The sequence below is a fragment of the Caloenas nicobarica genome, chromosome 13 (assembly GCF_036013445.1).
Source record: "Caloenas nicobarica isolate bCalNic1 chromosome 13, bCalNic1.hap1, whole genome shotgun sequence".
In the NCBI taxonomy this organism is placed as follows: domain Eukaryota; kingdom Metazoa; phylum Chordata; class Aves; order Columbiformes; family Columbidae; genus Caloenas; species Caloenas nicobarica.
In genome coordinates, this window is record NC_088257.1 from 12,534,576 (window position 1) to 12,556,129 (window position 21,554).

The 21,554-nt window shown below is 37.6% G+C and overlaps 1 protein-coding gene across 4 annotated transcripts in view; it reads right to left on the reverse strand.

Annotated features, from left to right (window-relative positions):
• Positions 1 to 21,554, reverse strand: part of GABRB2 (gamma-aminobutyric acid type A receptor subunit beta2) — a 149,825-nt gene that overhangs the window by 14,081 nt on the left and 114,190 nt on the right. For 3 of the 4 annotated variants that reach the window (XM_065643896.1, XM_065643895.1, XM_065643897.1), the window contains exons 6-8: positions 6,326 to 6,463; positions 4,461 to 4,613; positions 3,112 to 3,356 (exon numbers count right to left, since the gene is read on the reverse strand). In XM_065643896.1, the coding sequence (XP_065499968.1) occupies positions 3,112 to 3,356; positions 4,461 to 4,613; positions 6,326 to 6,463 (536 nt within the window). The remainder of the gene's footprint in view (positions 1 to 3,111; positions 3,357 to 4,460; positions 4,614 to 6,325; positions 6,464 to 21,554) is intronic. The other variant, XM_065643898.1, reaches the window with a different exon arrangement.

Here is a 21,554-nt window from a genome sequence, read left to right on the forward strand (position 1 = left end):
GGTGAGACACTGGCCCAGGTTGCCCAGAGAGGTGGTGGATGCCCCATCCATGGAGACATTCAAGGCCAGGCTGGACGGGGCTCTGAGCAGGATGTTCTAGTTGAAGACGTCCCTGCTCATTGCAGGGGGTTGGACTAGATGAGCTTTGAAGGTGCCTTCCAACCCAAACTATTATATGATTCTAAAAAAATGAAACAAAAGCAAAACAACCACATTCATTGAGCATATGACATGAATACAATATGTAATTCAATGAAAGATTTCACCGCAGTTTCTTCTGGAATAGCCCAGGTGAAAATCTGCAGCGAGCCTGATGGTGTCTGCTCAAATGGAAAAAACCAGGACATTGTCCTCCTGAGTCACCAAATCTGCAAGGGATTACACTGGATTCAGCAGATACCAGAGTCATGAAAGAACAGCTTCTGTTGTGCATCCATACGGTTTTGTAGGCTCTCTAGTACCTTCTGAATAACACTGAGCACAAATAGAGAAACTACCAGTGTCTGTACCTGCCCTGGAATCTCTCCATACCAGAGAATTCAACAGCATAAAAGGCACATGTATTAACTTCTACTTTGATTTTGCAAGTAGTTGGGATGGAAGGACCTAATCAGCACTTCTCCTCTCACCACCTTTTGTTGCTCAGAAAAGCTGTAAGAGGCTGTTACAAAAATTGGTGTTGGAATCTGCAGAAAATTAGTGTAGATTTCCGGGTCTGTAACACGTAGACAAAGATGCTGCACTACAAGCAGCAGTTCCAATAACCATTAATCTGCCTTTTTTTTTTTTTTTTTTTTTATAGTGTCTATACTGAATGCAATAACAGAGCTGTGTAGAAGTTTTCATCCTCACGTGATGAGGTTTATTACTTATGGCATTAATCTTTTCTCACATAGTATCTGAAGTCACAAACATAAATTCATAGTATTCCGTGTAGTGATACAAGAGGAATCTAGTAATATCACAAAAGAATACGTAGACGGTATTTGTTTGGTCCTATTTCTAAAATACTTGGGTTTTCGTGGAAACCTGCATTTGAATCAAATTCAGCAGTTCAGACTCATTTTTGGGTTTTGTACATGAAGAAATTATATAATATTTGGGCCCCTTTCATAGATAAAATATTCAGGTCCATTAAATATGAATCTGTTTTCTTGCTGCCGGTCAAACAGCAACAACAGCTGTGAGCTCCTTTCCCCCACCCCGGAGCAGGCTATAGGCAGGAGGACAATGTTCTCTGATCACTACTCGTTTCTGATCCTCTCCTACTTGATTCTCTATCTATTGCTTAAGGGATTGCAAACCTGATTATCAGATCAGAGTGTGTCTGGATAGCAGAGAAGAACTGCCGTAGACTGTGAACCACACAGGCCTGGTATATTAAGCAAAAGGCTCGGTATAAAAAAATATAAGTAAAGTTCTTCCCAGGTTACTTTGTGTTAATCCCGTAGGCTGGTGAATTTCTGCAACAGTTATGGGAATTAATTACTCTGCTTACTGGATTGGATTAGTACACTGGTTAGTGCTTTCAGATTCTCGTTCATGATTAGCAATTTGCCACAAGACTTTGGCTGTTCTGTTACGTGGCTGAAAGCTCCATTGAATAAGTATCTAGAAAACATCATAAGCGAAACTGCATATAAACATATACTTCAGGTAGTGGTGATACTCTGACACCCGTGGACTTTAAATCTCCATTGGTGTTAGAGGAAAGACTTCAGGTAAACACAGATCTAGCCTCAAAGTTACCTACAGGGTTTCTTAATCAACAGCTTTGATTGTTTAAAGATAAACTGATTTTTAAAAAATAAACTTGACAAATTAAATAAAAGCTTGCAACTTTTTTACATTGTTGAAAAACAACCGATAGAAAGAAAAATATTTTACAGAGTCTTCGTGAACTTTACAATGGTAAAATGTGATCTATGGTACCATAACATCAAAATTAATCTCACCATTATGCATTCAACTTCATTAATTTTTCTCACAAATTTTTTTAAAAGAATGGGTGAGATCTGAGCCATAAAAACATAATCATCAATCTTAAAAGACTATAAACTACAACCTATATGTTTTTCTGTACACAGGCACACTACAGTAGTGTAGAAGTTCTGAACAAACATGAGAAATTCCACCACTAGAGCTGTATGAAACTTATGTTTCTATTCCACTTTTTTTTTTTTTCCCCTGATTTAGGCGTGGGGTTTTGTGGGATTTTTTGCTGTTGTTTTGTTTTTCTAAATTCTGATTTTGATTTTTTTCTCCTTGGAGTATAATGCTGAATTACAAATTAAAAAAAAAACCAACCAAACAACCAAACAATTTATTTAGCTTTCCAATTTTGCATGTGTGTGAAAGTTTAAAGATTTCACACTGAGTACATTTTAGCATTCAGCCCAGATTTGCCACTGTGTGAAACCCATCCAAAATAGTCAAAGTGAAAAATGACAAGTGCTTTATGGTAAGTGCTCCATTTTCATTAAGCATAATGGATACTTCTTCCGAAAGTGTGTATCTTGGCAAATCTTTTTTTCTGCCTCAACTCTCCATTCCCATAGGACCATTTTTAGATTCAAAATTAAGTGCATAGCAAGTTGATGTTTTATTTCTGAGCAGTTTCTCATTTAGTCAACAGTATCCTGGGCCATTATATGTTGAAAATATGTGAACTTTTCAAGCTTAAAAAACTTCGGCAGCAAATATTTCTTATCCAGGTCATCTGAAAGATTTATGAAAGTAGGTTAAATTTGGTTTTCTTTTCAATGTTCCATACAGCTCTTATTAGAATATCAGCTACAGCCATCATTTTGGATTTGTTCCTTTGGAAATAGATTAAACATATTTAACTGTACATCCTGACTGAGAAAACATCTCACAGTAAAGCTGAAGTGAGCACATGCTTTAGAAAAACCTCTTTCAGTTTTCCAGGCTAGGGGGCAGCATTCATTGTTGAGGTGGCTAAATACACTGCTCTGCAGAGCTAAAACAAGATCATCATAATCCCACTCCACTCATTTTCTATGAGAAATTACATTTTAAAGCTCTGTCTGGCAGAAGTGAAAGTCTGCCTTCCTGGGCCAATGCTAAAAATAAATCCCCATTTCAATTTACCTTATTGACATCCATTCGCAACTTCTCATTGTTGGCACTGGCGGCTTTTTCTGCCGCTTTCTTTTGACGTTGAGGTCCCCTTCCAAAGAAGATGTAGTTGACCAACGCGTACTCCAGCAGAGCCATGAAAACGAAGACAAAACATCCCATAAGGTACATGTCAATGGCTTTCACATATGGAATTTTGGGAAGAGTCTCTCGAAGATGGGTGTTAATTGTTGTCATTGTAAGCACAGTTGTGATTCCTGGAAAAAAAATTTGACGAGTCTATTCATTGAATTAATTTTAATTTGCTAACGTAATAGCTCGTAATATTCAAATGTTAGAGCTAAAAAATTCTAGATGATTTTCTTTCCTGGAGGAAGAAAAACCCCACCCCCAACCCCTATCTATATTTGTTATCTTTGTCTTTAATTTCTTGTACAGCAAAGAAGATTACACCTGTAATAGTGTTCCATCGAACAAACAGTAGTTGGATTCTATTGGTACGTTTTCAACCAGCTAAACTGTAACCTTCTCTAATAAGCCTCGGTTATCAATTACCAGCCTAGAGTCACTGTTATCTTGCTTTTTTCCAGCATTTTCAGGATGGCTGTTGTCTTGAATTCCTACGGGAAAATGCTACATGGAAAGGCACAGTAAAACTCAGTACTCTATAAAGTTAAAATGTCAAATTATTAACTGTATGTTTTATGGCAATTTACTTATTTTAGCTACATGAGGGTTTTACTGGCAGGAATTGGTCTGATTTATACAAAATTTGGCAATAGATACTCATTTTTGTAACATGCTTGGATCCTCTGACAAGAGGCACAGTATAAACAAATACACATGGGATTAGTGATAAAATATAAAAGTACTCTAGAAATTAATTAACGAAATGGTTTTGCTTTTAGAATGTAAGGTAAGAGTAAGGAAAAAAGCCGTCAATTTAAGAAGTTAGCTATACAACCCTAGTAAAACTTTTAGTTCATACCTGAAAGGAAAAGCCATTTATAATCCATAACACAGTGCTGAATTTGTATTCTGGACAGCCATGGGCAAAAGCAAACTAAATGTATTCTCTTTGGAGAAAAACAAGCAGTAAACCAGCAACATAAAATGCTGAGACAATTAGGTTAATTCTGGTTACAATTATTATACAGTTAGCTAATTCAGACACGAAACACTTTCATTTTTATTTAAATTGTCATTATTTCAATGCTGATTCAAATAATACAAAGCTTAACAAGCCAGACATAAAAAGATCTAGCAGATTTATTTTTCAAATCATGCACGATCCACTACGCCAGAAGCAAGAAAAAGCATTCAGCTAATGCACACTGCAGGAGATGTGTAAAAACGCCTACCTAAAGCAACTCTTGCAGCTGAAGCGTCATAATTAATCCAGAAGGAAACCCAGGACAGGATAGTGATCAGAATAGAAGGCATGTAGGTCTGCAGAATGAAGTAACCAATGTTTCTCTTAAGTTTAAAGCTGAGAGACAGCCTTGGGTAGGCACCTAAAAGAGAATATTTGGTATGGCCATAATTTACTTGTATAAAGCCAGAAAACATTTTCCTGTCATTTTGGTTTTATTGTTTCACACAACACAGAGTACACACAATGTTGAAAGATCCCGTGTAATCAGCTGCAGAATTTCTAGCAAGAATTGGGATTAAATAATCTTTTCTTTCTAAGGGTACAAGGATGCTCTTGGTGCATCTCCTGGTGAGCATAATATTCAACAATCAACAGCCAAAATACATTTGCGAGCATCAAAACATAGAAATGCTTCTTCCCTGGAAAGCTGAGCTATGTACCTACTTCAGTGTAACCCTTCCTCTAACTTGCTCTCCAAGCAATGCAACCCTTGCCCTTTGTCACGGGACACCAGAAATATTTTGGTGCATGAAAGACTTGCTGAAATAGCTACCTAGACATGACTATTCAGGTCCCATTTCTGCTTGGTTTTGAAGAATCTGGGATGTGCAATCCTTCTATATTCCTCCAAAGATTATTTCTGTCCATTTGTAGTGAGCGAGCTTTGAAGATTTTTTTTTTTTAATACCAATAACAGCTTTCTCAAGTAGGTAGAGAACATCACATAGTAATAGCTGGACCCAACACTTGTCTCTCTTGAACGAATTAATATGTAATTGAAATGTACCAGGTTTGTTTTGGTTTGTTTGGTTGGGGCTTTTTGTTTTGATTTTGCTTTGGGTTTGGTTTGGGTTGGGTTTTTTTTTAATTTGATTAAATCTTATTTTATTTTCTACTCCTCCTCACAAAGCATGTTTTGAGCCTTCAGAAAGTCATATGCTTGCTAGCACAGGCCAAACTGCAAATCCTGTGTGTGTGGGAATAGTGGAAGAATGGCGAGGGGAAATACGCTCAAGCGACTGCGGCGGGGGTGTGGAAAAAACACATACACCACACTAACTGTTTTACTGACCTTGTGTGCTTGACAAGTAGAACCTCTGTGTTAGATAACATGGGCCTGTGAGAAACTCTACGGCACCTTATCATTATGCCTGAGATTCCTGCTTTGTAGTGAGAAAGAGCAGAGCGCGCCAGGAGGCTGCGCGGGCTTCCAACCTTGAAATACAGGCGAATGCAGCAAGCCCAGGGATCTTCTACCAGGGCTGAATTCTGCAGCACCTGCGTCTCCACTTGTGTCACCTCTGCACGGGAGCTCAGGTGCTGTTCCGGAGATCCCCCGGTAGCGAGGTAAAACTAAAATAAATTCGCTCTTTGCAATTGCACTCGTGGCCTCTGGTTATTTCTTGTGACCTGCCTGCATTGGCTCGCACACTGTGGAACAAGGATTTTAAAGGTTTTGCAGCAAAGGCAAAATAATTAGTTTAAAACATCCACAGCTTGGCACAAGTAACATCTAGAAATAGCGAGAGAAAGGTTCCTAAGTTTCCTACAGGCTGGGTTGCTTCTTGTTGGGTTTGGGGCTCTGAGGGGTGTAAGTGGCTTAATTAGTTTTCATAGGAAGACATAATACAGCTTATTTGATTGAGCCTAAACATGACAGACTACTATATCCTCTTCAGATGTTAATGAATGATGTCATATACACTGTGAAAGCTGTCATAAAAACTGTTGCTGATCTAATTCATTGCTGTTTCTAAAATTTTTGCTCAGATCCTGAACTGCACGTTGAGAATTACCCCATTTCTAAAGCTCTTCCCAGTGAGTTCCCCTTTTAGCTTCCCCTTCACAAACCTGTAGAGAAAACAACATTCTTGGTGATAAGCTTGTAGTCTACAATGGAGAACTGTGGCAGTTCAATCTTTGTCACTCCTGTGACTGCATTATCACCCCCACGCCAGTAAAATTCAATGTCATCTGTGGTATAGCCATCTATAAAAACAGGAGTAAACAGTTAAGATAGAAGTCTCTTCATGGAGAACAGCCCAGATAATTGATTCAGAAAATAACTTCAAGTATATTTCTAAAACTAAACTGTTAATAACGTGACAGGTATAACCGTACAGACAGGCACGGGTAATTCGAAATAGAATTTCAAATGGCAAACCTAGGTGTATTTTAATCTTTGGTATTTTAAAGATACATTGTATCAACACATTAATAAAAGAAACTTTTAAAAACAAATTAAGACTACACACATCCCCTATACAGATAGTAACTGTACATTCAGCTTAAGGCAACTTCTGATCCCCAACAGCGGATAAAACAGTGCGGGCTTGCTCTAATCTCGGCCTCTGGGCTGAAACATGAGCACCGGTAACAGAAAAGTGAGCTGGTGAGGCCCCAACCAACCAACCAACCAACCAACCCACCCACCCCCAAAAAAACAACACCAAACAAACAAACAAACAAACAAAACATGTTCGCAGAGTCATAAAACATATGCAGGAAACATGAATCTGGGGTCACCAAATGGCAGCTGAACTAACTTGCACACTCCAGAGCTGGTAGATAGAACTGATCAGTAGAAGTCGGAAATAAATCTGCTACGAAACCAGGAAATATGATATTCATGAAGGTCTGTAGCCTTTTAAAGGCTATGGTTGTTAAAAAAACCGAAAAGCAAAATAACAACTCAGAATAGTGACTATGAACTTTTAGGAAACTGACATAATAAAATGTTATATATTTGACAATAATTTTAAGTTCTCACCCACAGTCAAAGGACAAAATCATATAATTAAAAAAACATTTTAGAGTGCACAAACAGCACTTAATTTCAAGGAATAATGCAGACTATGCATTTTTGAAAACCTCGAAGCTATAAAACTGTTTCCATGCATCACCAATTTTTTATAATCTAAGTATAATCCAGGTGCACAGCAGTAGCAGAAGGCGAGTGAGTTTGAAGATATGAGCCAAATAATCTGTAAAAACACTGAAACAACCATAAAAATCTAACCAGCATACAGCAAGTTTTAAAATATTTTGGTGGTTACATTCTTATAGCATACTGATAGCAATTCCAGAATGCAAGACTCATTCTGTTTTTCATGGGGCTAGCAGCAAACCTAAAGTAGTCTGAAGGCAGAAAATGAAAAATTAATTTCACGAATCGAGTGGTCTAATTCATACAGGACAGATTTTGAACAGCCGATCAACATCAAGAATTCAAGACGGAACTTGCTTTTCTTTCAAAGCTGCTGACACTCACAGCATAACTGATAAGAGAATAGATTTTTTAAAAAATTTTTTTGTGAAATAAGTTCTTCCTTAATATTTCCATTTACCCAAAAGTTTACTAGCTCTAGCTGATGATGCCAACGAAAGAAAAAAAGAGGCTTGTGTCTTCTAAATAATCTTCAACAGTTAAGGGAGAAAAAGCTCTACAATGTGGAACACGGTATGTTTTTGACAAATCCAGAACTCCTTAAGAAACAGTTTAAATTCACATCAACAAATCATCAATGATCACTGATCTGTCCCCCTACATACTTTCATTTCAACAAGATAAGACTCAAAGGAATAAGTGAACATAATTTGGACTAATAACTGCCCATAATATTTAGCTTCCCTCCTCTGTTCGGACAGTGCCATCATAGAATTGGCTAAATTCCTCTATACTGATTTTTTTATGAAACAAAGAATCTCACAGATATCATAATCTTTGCATTTATAGTATGTTAATTGTTCAGAGTCTAAAACATGAGAGGTCTGAAAAGGAGCCAAAACCACTGCTATCTGTCAGCAGAAAGCCTGTCCTTTGGAATCAAACGAGCACTAACCATGACTCCACAATTATATTTAGGATTTCATAGAATCATTTAGATTGGGAAAGGCATTTAAGATCAAGTCCAACCGTTAGCCTAGCACTGCTAAGAAGTGCATCATACTGATGTTTCTTACACACTTTGTGATAAGATGTATGTTCAAATCTGCATTTTTAATTATCAGAATTTATCAGCTTTGGAGTTGTTTCATGAAGTTCAACATGTGATTACTTTTGCTTTTCTCTTGCTGCAACTTTGCACAGGAAAACCTTTAGCACCCAACATAGAATTGTCTCAGATGAAATGTACAGCACAAAGTTGTTGCACGTTGACCAAGAGATGCTGTATTTAGAGATACAGATAGTTTTAGCACAATGATTTCCAATGGCTAAGCAAGGCATCCTTAGTTCAGCCAAGGCTGTTGTTATAACTGATTTTGAATTGCTCTATAGTATCGGTTAAATTATTTCCAGAGTGAAACCACAGACTTACCCAGGAGATTGGAACTGCTTTGTGCTCATGAGGAAATAATGTATTTTGCTGCTTAATTATGATTTTCTGAGACTGTCTAATTATAAGTGAGCCTCCCTCCCTATCTCTCATTTATTCAATTAACCTTGTTCTATTTCCTCCACAATACAAAGATAGCAAAAGGTACATGATGAAAGAGCACAATACTTTCAAACTTTGTTTCCTTCCAAAATGACCTGAAATACTGAGGCACTTCTAAGCATTGAGTATTTTAAGAAATGAGGAATACTTCTACTTAGCCATGTAATTGAGATCACCATAGTTTCTGAACTAACAGACTTGAGCTGTGAAATACAACATAAAAACCTTTGACCATATACTGTAATATTTAATTTAGCTTTTCTACATTCGTTACTTTGTGTGGTAGAAGTTTCTACCAGGTTCTGGCTCTTAAATTGTTAATATAACACCTTGGTAACTCCTCTCCTCCTCCCCGGGTTGTGGGTGTGAAGGTCTCATCCTGCCTGGCCCCATCCTTTGGTTCTCCAGCGGATACCCGTAGCCGTATTCCAGCAAACAGACTTTGTTTTTGCAAATTGTTACTTACCACCTAAATCCACTCACAGCAAAACCCATTGTCATGTTCCCAAATACTGGTGGAAAGAACCATCACACCTATTGCTGTACCTTCGAGCAGTTGTTTGACAGGAAGGCAAATTACTGTTAGCATTGGGGCACTGGCTGTTGAGGAGTTGTTTCTACTCTCTGCAGGATGCCAGATTTTAAGTACCACTAGATCTGCTTCATTTGCTTTAAAAGGAACTTTTCCAGGAAGATCAATGGTACACGGATGGAGGTCATTAACGATTGTGCTCATGGCAAGACAGGCCCACTTCAATAAGACATTTAAAGGGAACACATTTGTCTCTGTATTTGTGTGAAGCACAAATCCCTCATTCAGTGCAGTAAGTTCTTTGGTCATTTTTCCAAGGGTTACATGGTATGAGGAATCTGTGCAGATTCTTGCAGACCTGAAGTTCATCAGGTTGCCATGGTATCTTTTACTCTTCTGGTTACGAGTGTATCTTCAGAAAAGAGGCAGACGGCTTACTTATCACCACTTCATATTTGTCAAGTCTCACTCTAGCCTTTCAGAGAGAAAAAGAAAATCTAAAAATATAGAAAAATTAAGAAATTGGCTGATCTTGAGATGTAAAAGCAAATATATGTTATGAAAAATACAAAAGAACATCCTTAGAGAGTTTAGAAAGAATGATATTACATACCTTGTTGTGAGGGTTCACTCTTACTTTGTGATACTGCTGAGTTTTGCTGGTTGTGTCTCAAATCTACCCTTTCCTTGAACAGGAGGTGCCAGAATCTAAGACCATTTACTGAAGTCAGTGGGATTAATCAAGGTAAATTATTTAATTTTGAAGTAATTTAACTGTTAAACTTCACAACCAATAAATCAATATTTTATTTTTCTTTCCAACAAAACGAATTCTAAAATAGGTTACAACAAGGAAAAATCTACTTTTTTATGTAAGAGAAAATATGTTTATAAAAAGTCCAAATGGCTCTTTATTTGATTTTTTGGAACATCCGTTAGTAGAACTTTTCTGCCCAACTGCCCGTACACAGTTTGGCCTTGAACTGTCTAATCGTACCAAGTTTCATCTAGGAAAGAACTCCAGGTTTTCTGTTCCAGCAGACCGCTGAACGCACCAGCATTCTCGCAGCCTCAATACTAGGCAAATATCGACAACTACTTCTTGAGAAGAGCTGAACTCTTTTGAAAATCTCTCTCAAAAGTTTAAACCAAAGATTCCAAATTGCGTAGCTCCGGGGAGCCCATGCAGAGCTCCCTGCTGCGTCAGGCACTTACACCAGGGCAATGCGAGACTGAGGCTTGGACACTAAATGACAAGACTTGTTAGCAGGTATGGAAAATAATTTCAGGAAGTCTCTTCAAGCTTTCATTAAAATACTTATTTCTCTTTCCAAGACAGATAAATTCTCCTATTCATTTCATAACATGGAGAAGGAGGAGAAAATAATATTACAGCCATCTGCAAATGAATGCTATTGTGTACTGGAAAAGTACGCAAATATAATTGGATATAAGTCTAATATCCGCAAAATATCTGCCAGAAGAGAGAATGGGTCTGTTCACGTATCTGGTGGATGTTTTACAGATACTCATGGCTATAACGAACTCCATCTGCAGTTATCTTGGGACTCAAAACAACTCTACTTACAAGTTAAAATTATTTGAAGACCAACCAATTTAAAATTGTAATAAGAACCCTTGGAAGAATTAATGAACGTCAGCTCAATGTTTCTACATTATCAGTCAGTAGTGTAGAAAGTAAAGCATACTAAGCCCAAAAATGCTGCAAGTCATTTTTGCAAGAATCTGAGGTCAGCACAAAACAGGATTTGATTTAGATTATAAAAGACCTGTTATTTTACTATACATTAAATTGTTTGTTAGCACTGCTACCAGAACAGAGAATCTGATTGATTGCTTTTTGCTAAATCGTTTATATATCAGCAGCAGCATGATTTCCTTCACATTCAGAAAGCTCCATTTCTCATTTCTGTCATGCATCACACATCGGCAGTCAACCAGATCAATACATTGTCCTGGTAATATGGCAGCAGGCCTGAGAGAAGCAAAGAATTCTTGACTCCCATTAACATGAAGAGGGAGTTCATCATTGCCTGTGCTTCAAGAAATGACAGAAGATGAAACACTGCAGAAGAAAAATAAACAACTACTAGAACATAAAATAAAAACCTCTTCATACAGAAACTACAAAGAAATATATTTTTCCCAGTCTATTTAAGACAAGTCAAAATTTGTAATTCTTTAAATACAAAGAACCTAAAATGAAAGCAGCAGTATTACTGGCTGAGCTTGAGGATACTTAGACACAACACAGTTACCAGAAACACCACATGACAAAAAAAAAGAAGCTGACTTTTCTAAAATCTCAGAATTTATCAGTAGGATTCATTGCCTCACAATGTTTTTGTTTGTACATGACAGCCGGGCTATATTTTCGATTGATATAGAGATTCACATACACTTCTACACTGTGCACACCATGTAGGAATCGAAGTGGTCCATATTACTAATACTATGGTAGCACCTGGAGACTACAGACATTTGTTGATCTGAGGACAAAAATAATGACATAAACATGGAAAACAGTAAAAATGTGGCTAAAACACAGAGACAATTCTGAACCTGTACATTAACCTCATTCTGCTCTGAACCACCAGCAAATTGTCTGAGCATGGCTGGAAGGGCACTGGACAACACATGCACCGCAGCAGCATCCCAGCCGAGCTCTGGAGAAATCCTTCAGCTTTAACAGTGACACAAAAGCATCTTGTTGGGAACTGTCTTAAGCCTAACTCCACCTGCTCAAGCTTACCCAAAAAAGTGTCCTTCCAATTACATTTTCCATCAGTCATTCCAGATGTCATCAACATGGAAGTACGACAAAGCACAATTTGGCCAACGCAACAAGATTTTTGCTCCAGCAGGTCTGGAGGCTCAGTGGAAGCTGGCATGGCACAGCCTTCCCAGTCGCCCAAAGTATTTGTCTTTTGCTCACAAATACAAAACACATGAGAACTCCACTTACAGCAGGTTCTGGAATTAAATACTGTTATAAAACAACCATTTACAAGACGAATAGCACGTTGTGAAGAATGATATAGTTGCATTATACACATGGTATTTTGGAAAAAAAAAAAATCACAAAATTACTTTCCAATATACAAAAATCTATGGACTCATAGGTAGAGAATGAGTATCAAGATACTTAATCTCTCGTATCTCTGCAGCTATTAACTGGATTTTCTTTGCCTAGCCACTCATGATATAGTAGCTTCCCATAATTAAATGGAGAGATTTAATGAATGTATCTATAGCAGACTGAAAGTTTTGATTAAGAATATACAAAATATTATCTGCTGACAGTCTTAAGACACATTAATGCCATAGACTATCAGACTAATTGAGACACTGGACACGTACAGGCTCTGTACAATGAGATGAATGCTTCACAGAAATATAAAGCAAATCGTTAATCCTGTTTATAGAAGAGATCGTGGAACACCTTTAGCAGCAATATCTATGCATTTTATTTATTTTTAAATACAGAACCACCAACTTCTCCTTTTTCAATAATTTATTCAGCAGTTTTGCGTTTGCACAAAGCAAACAGCAAAATTACCTACAAAATCCTAAGTAACATGCAAAGCATATTTTGAAATTCTGAAACAGAATTTCAGAACACTCAAACTTGGTTCACTGCATTACTTTATTCACCACCATCCACTTATTCATTTAAAAACATCGCCAGACAGAATAAGCTACAAGTGTTTCTTTGAATTTGCAGAGATCTTCAAAGCTGAGGAAAATACAAGTCACCGTACACTGAAATCAATGGGGTAATATAAGGGGGAGAAGGAAAGTCAGAGTTTGTGTACTGCTGAACCCATTTGGCATCAGAGAAACTGGAAAAAGCACATCATGCTTGTCTTGTTTCTCTCTCCTCTTTCTCCCCTCCTCCCAATTCTGTTTTTCTGCATAAAACATTAAAATTCTTTTTAGTTTTCACTTCAACAACTTTTTCCCCTAAGGCTCCAAGGATTTGGATACAAAAGAGGATGTACAATTTCCTGACTACAGTGAAACTCAATTGATTTTTAGATTAAGTTGGTAACAGTCTCCAAATATAATCATCTTCAAGTTGTATAAGAGAGATTGCGAAGTGGGGAGAAGAAAGAAGAGAAGAAGGAAAAGTGACCCATAATTACCATAGGACAGTATACAGCTATTAAAAAGAGGAGTTTTGATGGACAAGTGAAATTACAAAATTGATTCCCGGGCTCACAGTAGGCTTTTCATGGCAGAACTAAGTTTAATTTTCATGTATGCACTTCAGGCTGCTTCTTGCTTATGGTAAGACTGGTAACATGTAGAAGAGGTGTTCTGGCGCAACCCATTAAATGTCATCGCTGGTTTTTTTCCTAATGAATTCAATGAAAATCATTTGTACTTTAGGGCACTTGCTGCAAAATGCTCTCATAAGTAAATTTTCACTGTTACAATACTTCTAGGAAAAGAAAGAGAGATCAGAAACAGATAGTGAGAACTGTATCAGTGCAATAAAATTGAAAACCCTTCTAGCTCCTAGAACTTGGCAATTTCTTGCAACCTTTCTGCTTCCATTAGCTCGCTTTCTCCCACCAGTATGAATGATCTCAAAAGTTACTGGATTCAACACCGTGGAGATCCTGCAAGTCTAAGTGCTCCCCAGAAAACAGAGATGAGTGTATACAGCTTAGCCATGCCTGGTGATATGAAGCTAACGATGCCCAATTAGCCCAAAGCAGGTGCCACATCATCAGAAATATCTTTTTTCTGAGACTCCAGCAACAACTGGGCACCACACAATCCAGTGCCAGTCCCTGCAGTGCTTCACACTGGCACGTTCTGTGTAGCTTAGACTACAGATCTTTCCCAGATCACATGCAAGAATGCTCTTCATCTTTTTCTTCTGATCTCCATCATTCGTGTTTGATGTTTCCTGCAGACCAAGTGCTGTGTTTATATCTCAGAAAAACAATAATGCATGATACATCTGGCCCTGTTTTATTTATTTAAATGTCTAAACTTCAGGGATTTCCATCACTATTGAAATTACATGTCTGATTTCTGTAGGCAAAAAAATGTTAGATAACCATACACATTTTATAAAGTACCTAGAAACATCCTATCCCATAGTTCTGCCAAAGTCTATCTAACCCACCTCAGTTAGCAGAGGACCTCTTCTGATGACAAAGTTGCCAGTTGTGAGCACGGATTAAGTCTGGATCATCTTTGAAGGGGTTTTTAGCATAGCATGGCTGACGCTAAGAAAACAAACGTGGCGACTGTTGCCAATACAAAGATAGCACTAAACGTAATTCTCACTTCCACTAATAGCAAAATAACAAAGAAAAAAAAAATCCCTCAGTCTGTAAATTTCAAAAAAAAGGTTAGTATACATCACAGTTCTACAGTAAAATTTATTAATACTTGTTAAACATATCACATTAAAAAGGAGTTCCATAACACACAAGTAACTATATTAAACATCGGAAGATACTTTTTAAGGGGGGATAGAAGGGGGGAGAACAAACGAAACCAAACCAACCAACCAAACCTCCTTATTTTAATTTGTTATTAAAACAAGACTATGGTAGAATACTGGGAAACTGAATATTAAGAAGCCCAGGATAATTGTCTACTTTCTTGAAGCTCAATTTTATTATCAGCTATACAGAAGAAGCAGGAAATTTGCTTTCACTTCTTATAAGAGTAGATCTTCAGAGACGCAGTAGGAAATTGCAAGATGTAACCGTGAGGACGACATCAATCATTGCTGAGGAAAGCAGCATTTATGCAGAAATAACAAATTGCTATTTAAATGTGAACTGCAGCTGACGTAAATATGATAAAAATGAATAAATCAATTCTTTAGTGATCTAGTTCAATGCCATTAAATCACAAAATGAAGAGAACTCAAGTGAAAATAATCATTTTGAAAAGACAACTGCAATCGGGTATAAGCAGACAATATGCTTTTTTTTCAGAGTTATCTAGAAAGTGAAAATATAAAGTATTTATTATGTTTCAAGACTTAAGAAGATGTTACTGTGTTAGTCATAACTATTTTCTTCCACACTTAAGTCAATGAAATCAAGTCAAAAAGTTAAATAAAAAGAATAAATATCTACAATACCATGCTTCGGCATTGAAAATTGCTTACAGAAAAACAATAATTGTTTCACCCAGCTCGCAAGATTTAACCTTAATAAGAAACAAACTGCATGTCCCATGAAGCAGGACTGTGGTACACGTGTTGAAGGACTAACTAAGAATGCCAAGAAACTACTCAAGCCCTTCTTGAACCTTCTACCATGCCCAAAAACCTCCAGTGTAAAAAGGATTATATTTAAGTGCATATATTTGATATATAGGGCTAAAAATTTTCACCTGAACAAACTTCAGCAAATGAATCGTGCCTCTCTTAAATATTAACTGGATCATTATATAATATCCATGAATAAACAGATGGACAAGAGCTCTGTTTGACTGTGATACTTCCAGTGGATTTGTGCAGTGTTCTGTTGTTTCCTAAGGGACTGAATAAATAAACATGTATAGTATAAAAAAAAAATCAACTTTACAGATCTTTTTAAAAAATCTACAGTACATTTTTTTGCAAAGCAGTCCATTACAATTTGATAATGTGATTAACCATAGGGAGGGCATGAGAAGTCAGTCACGGCTGTTTTGAATGAGCAGAAGGAAGCCGCAAACACCTGAGCCAGTAAATAGCATCATTTTGGTCCTGTGCTGTTATCCTGGCCTTCTGCTTCTGTTGACAGTACATTTCCTCAACCAAAACCATTTGGAAGACCTGCCAGTACCTTGAATATAATGAGCCTCTTTCAGCCTCTCCCTAGTCTTCACTTTGCAAAGTTTCTTGTGCCATGCTTGTGTGTATCTGAGGAAATTAATTTGGTGATATCTAACTTGCAGATTTGAGGAAATATCTGTATTAGTAAGGACACCCTTGCAAAACAGCTGAAAATGGAGTACATTTTGCATGGGTTGTCTTATCAACCAAAGAATTAAATCTGAAATCTCTTATGTGTTTTTAAATGAGGCATATGCGTAAGATGTAATTTGAAAGTACTGCTATCTTTTTGCGTAATATTAAAGATGCAACTTGGGTGCAGAGGGAAAAATTTTTTCATAGAGTCACAGAAGAGTTTGGGTTAGAAGGGACCTCCAAAGGTCATCCAGTGCCCCCCCTGCCATGAGCAGGGACATCTTCACCAGCTCAGGTTGCTCAGAGCCCCGTCCAGCCTGGCCTGGGATGTCTCCAGGGATGGGGCATCCACCACCTCTCTGGGCAACCTGGGCCAGTATTTTAGCACCCTCCTAGTAAAAAAATTTCTTCCTCGTGTATGGCCTGAATCTCCCCTCCTTTAGTTCAAAACCATCACCCTTTGTCTTACCATAATAGGCCCTGCTAAAACATCTGGTTTTGTACTTTGATGCAAATATATAGTCCATTTCTCAACTGCATGCCAAACACATAGTTTTGAAGACTGTTGGAAACACCCTAAACCTCAACTTTTTGCGTAAAACTGAAAACTGTTTCTGATGTTTGAAAACAATCATTAGCAACTGTCTTGTACTCTTGAGTAGGCCACGTGTCCAGGAAAAGCACTTTTATAGTAAAACATACATCCACACTGAGTGGGTGTAAATGACAAATGATTTTCTCTTCCTACCCTTTATTAAAGACAAAGATCATGTGGGGAAAACAAATACTTACATTTGCACCCTGCCATTGGTTTAATCCCTGCAACCTGTACACATCCTCATGTTTTGATCTGATCCCTACGATTTTATTTTATTTGGCTACATTAACTTGAAATTTATGCAGAGGACAATTGGTGTCCAAACAATTATATATGCTCTGGAAATTATGAAGGGGTTTGGACACTGAATATTGTTTTCTTACAGGTAAATAAGTCTCCCAATTTTCTTACTTAAGAGAAGACTTAATTGAAAGACTAAATATGTTGGACTTTTGCCCTTTTATCTGATTTAAGAGTTGGTCTTTTCAAAACTGGAAATAGAAGTCATGGGTATATCCAGACAAATGAATAAGTAAAGCATCATCTACATAAGCTCAATTTTTAATACCTTACAGCATTTGGTCTTACATATCTAAGTTCCCCACAACTCACTAATCAGCCTACATTTTGAATGCTGTTGTACATTAAAAAAAAAAAGAGGAAAAATGAACAACATCTGGCAACCTTAACATTTATAAAACCACAATAATACTCCACTCTGCTTGATTATTCCATAGCTGTATTAAAAACCCAAGGCCACAAGGAGAAAAATGTAATTTGCAGAAGAAAGCCCTGCAGTCTGGCGTCTGTGCCATTTGTCAAATTTAGAAAAATATTTGTTCATTAAGATATGTTAGCTTGCAACTCAGTGTGAGGCAATGTTCTGGAATATTATTCTGTCTTTACCTGCAGTTTTCAGGACATCATGATATCTAAACCACTTCACCTTTAAGTAAATATCTGGTTATGAAGAATTGAAACATTGCTCTCGTTGACTGTCCAACAACAATATGCTAAAAACTGCTGCTGATAAGAACTAGACATCATTAGAACATTAAAAAAACATGGTTTTTACACATGTAGAATTAAGGTTGGTTTTGGACACTTAATTGAGCTCGCAAAAATTAATTTTCTTTTAGTAATGGGTAAATAGATTTGGGAACTCTTTCTTAATATATTTTCCTATCTGGATAAGTCCTCTTTCTTCTAAAACCTTTTTCAAGGATAATTACATGTACCTTTGCTGTGGAGAACTATTTATACAGTATCACGTGAATTAAGTTTTTAGGAATACTTGTTAAAGATCCTGATTTTGTTAGAACTACAACAGTGTTTCCTCACAATTGCAATAGACCTGTAACATTTCTAGACGTCCTTCACACAGGCTGGTTGGTATCAGAAAGCACAGTACTGACTTCTCAAAGTATTTCAGTGGGAGCCGCTTGCCTCAAGGCTCAGAGGACTTTCCTGTAGGAAATTCTGTTGTGACACCTATATCAGAAAAGACAGCACAGGTTTGTTGGCAGTATCCCAGCTACCTTCCTAGGATGCTAGGAGGCGAGAAGAAATTCTTTTGACACTCAACCCTCCAGGTTGTAGAAACACTATACAAAGAAAAGTTATTTGGCCGGGTAACAAGATGCTAATGGTTGTGGATGGGTATGCACAAGGTAGCAGGACATGGAAGTGTTTCAACAGGACATGGGACAAGGCCAAAGAAGAAGAAAGAAATCTACTTCAGTTCTCTGCATTTAATTGGCGTAGAAGACTAACCCTGGAGAGTATCAAACACACCATTAAGCAGCCACCTCCTGTGAAATCCATGGCAGAAGCAACCTCCTTTCACATTTTCCTCCTAAGTTCACTTACTCTAGTTTAGCTTAAACCTTTGGCTTTTATGTAACACAAAGCCATGTTCAGTCCTCTATATGTAATATCCTGTTTTACTTGGTAGCCTGTATTCCCCTCTGCACTAACATTACCAGGTACCATACCAAGACGACTTCATCACTGCATTCACATTTCAGAAGTTTTTAAGTTAACAAAATTGTCTATAACTTTTCTAACATTCGCTTTTCTTCTGAGTAGCAACTCCAGGCATCGCTCGAGGCTATGCCTACTTCAAGAAGTAGATACGACTGAGACAAGATAATGCCAACCCTTAAAGGAACTTTTCCATGCAAGTAGATTTTAACACACTCAGTTGACTTTTATTCTGTTTTCCTCTAGCTTGGTATCGTAACTGTGTCAATATGCAAATATGTATTACATAAGGTTGCCTCTTGGGCTAGAAAAGCAGCATATCTGCATGTAAATGTTCATTAAAAAGAATCCGGTACAATATTCTAACATACATAAAAGGGAATCGGCCTCATATACAGAAGTTAAAGAACTACATCTCTATGCTGAGAGCCCCATGTGGACTGCACCTCTCTCATGCCTTCGAAATAAATACCCTTCTTCAAAAAAATGAAGAGAAAAACACATGAATAATACAATAATGTATAATACACAATGCAGCAACAGAAAATGCTATTATTAGTACTTCATAATCACTATATTTCTCTGACACTTAAAACTGCAAAGATGCATTCTTAAAGGAATTATGACTCAAATTCCAAACTATTAAAAAACAATCGAGCAATTCAACAATATTTTTCACGTGAGCCTACAGTATTCCACACCTGTGCTTGTGTGTTCCCTGCCTAAACTGCCTTCTTCCCTGTACAGTGACATTCCTGGCATACCTTTACAACCCAAGGCATCACACATGTCAGGATCTACATTTATATTCCTATTTTCTAACTTTGTCCCTCCTTTGGAAAGTGTTATCCTGTACGTGTCTGAGGGATTCATGAATCAGGAAATTGTCATTTGCAGGGAACACATTGCTTCTGTGTCGAAGCAAGAAGCTGAAAGTACAGTGAGCTCTGTTACTGGAAACATGAAAATTGGATTCCTCCCCCGCTCTGTAGCATCCTCAGTCTCCGGGAGGCTGGCATGGCTTAGGAGCACCTCACATCAGTGCTGCAGCTATCTAACAGCCACCTTGTCAACATGTTTATTAAGCTACTGTCCTATCTGTGGTGCTCCCAATTTTGTATAATGTTTGAATTACTTCTGCAGTCTGTTCGTGTTACAAGTACTTCTATGCTGTAGTATTTTTTAGGAAATATTTTAGTGCTACTATTGTATAAGGTAAATTTATCCAAAGCTTAGAATGAAAGGCCTCCTTTGCAGCAAAGAATAAATGGGAATACACAACACGTATCTTTGGGAGGCACTGAGTTGAAGATATCAACCTGTCTCATTAGAGTTTTATCATGTCATTTTGTCACAAGTTAGAAGTGGGAACACTGAAGAGCTGAACTGTCCCAAGTGGCTTTTAAAAGCCACTTTGACTTAGAACATCTCATGGAGCTGTTAGATGAGTGGAAAGGCTGCAAACCCAATGTTTTCCTGGGCACAGGCTCTGTAATTACATCCAGCTTGTGTGTACAGTGGTAAAAAGGCTAAGAAACACTTTATTACCTTCCCTGTTCCAAGCACTCATACATAAACACAGGCTGAGTCTGATTCTTGCTTTGTAAAGTACTAAGAGTTACTGAGACAAAAACCATTGCCAAGTCAAAGGGGCAGAAATAGGAGACTTCCTTCAAGGAAACCAAAACCCAACCAGGTCTGCAAACTCATAACAATGCAGCAGTGTTTAGAAAATGTCAGTAAAGATACATGCAAAAACAAAACTAAAAGGGCTGAAGTGAAATAGACTTTACTGAAGGACCACACAGGCTAGACTCTGCATTTTGATGGAACCGTTGGCCGTAAACAACAGTTAACACTATCCTAGTAAGTACCGTAAAAATACATGCATATGAACATAAAGGAGGGGGTCATCCCCAACCCCAGAAAAAACAAAGCACCTGAATGTATTCCAGTGGTCACAAGCACGGTAAATACGAGTCCCGGAGCAGCTCTCTGGGAGGATGCACCCTGAGCGGTGAGATGTTCATATACACTCAGCCTCTGCAGCTCCTCAGGCACACCCCAAACTCCCCCTGCAACCTCACTGTACGTATCACTGGAGATCACCGATTAAATCAACTTCCAGCATCAGAAATGCAATTATAAAATAGATAAACACCTGTAAAACACATACTAGGAGAAAGAGCGGAAGAGAGCCTAATGATAATAAATACTAAGTGGATGGTAATTTAACTGTAACTTTCCTCCCAAGTTTTTTTTGTTTTGATTTTTGGATGAAATGGCATACATATGTGGCAGCCTGCCAGCTTAATCAGAATAAATAAAATTAAAATCTATAGCGCACTGATCAGACTGTTGTTCCCTTCACTAACCCAAATGTATTCATGACCTCGTTCATTATAACTATTTGACACATCATTAAATAAGGAAAATAACACTACATTGTTAACATTTTTTGTAGGATCATCAGTGCACTTGGAATAAGGTCGATGGTTGAAGAAATGCAATTAACATAATACCAACATTTAAAGAGCCCATTGGTAAACTAGCAAGCGAGCTGTTAAAAACCAGCA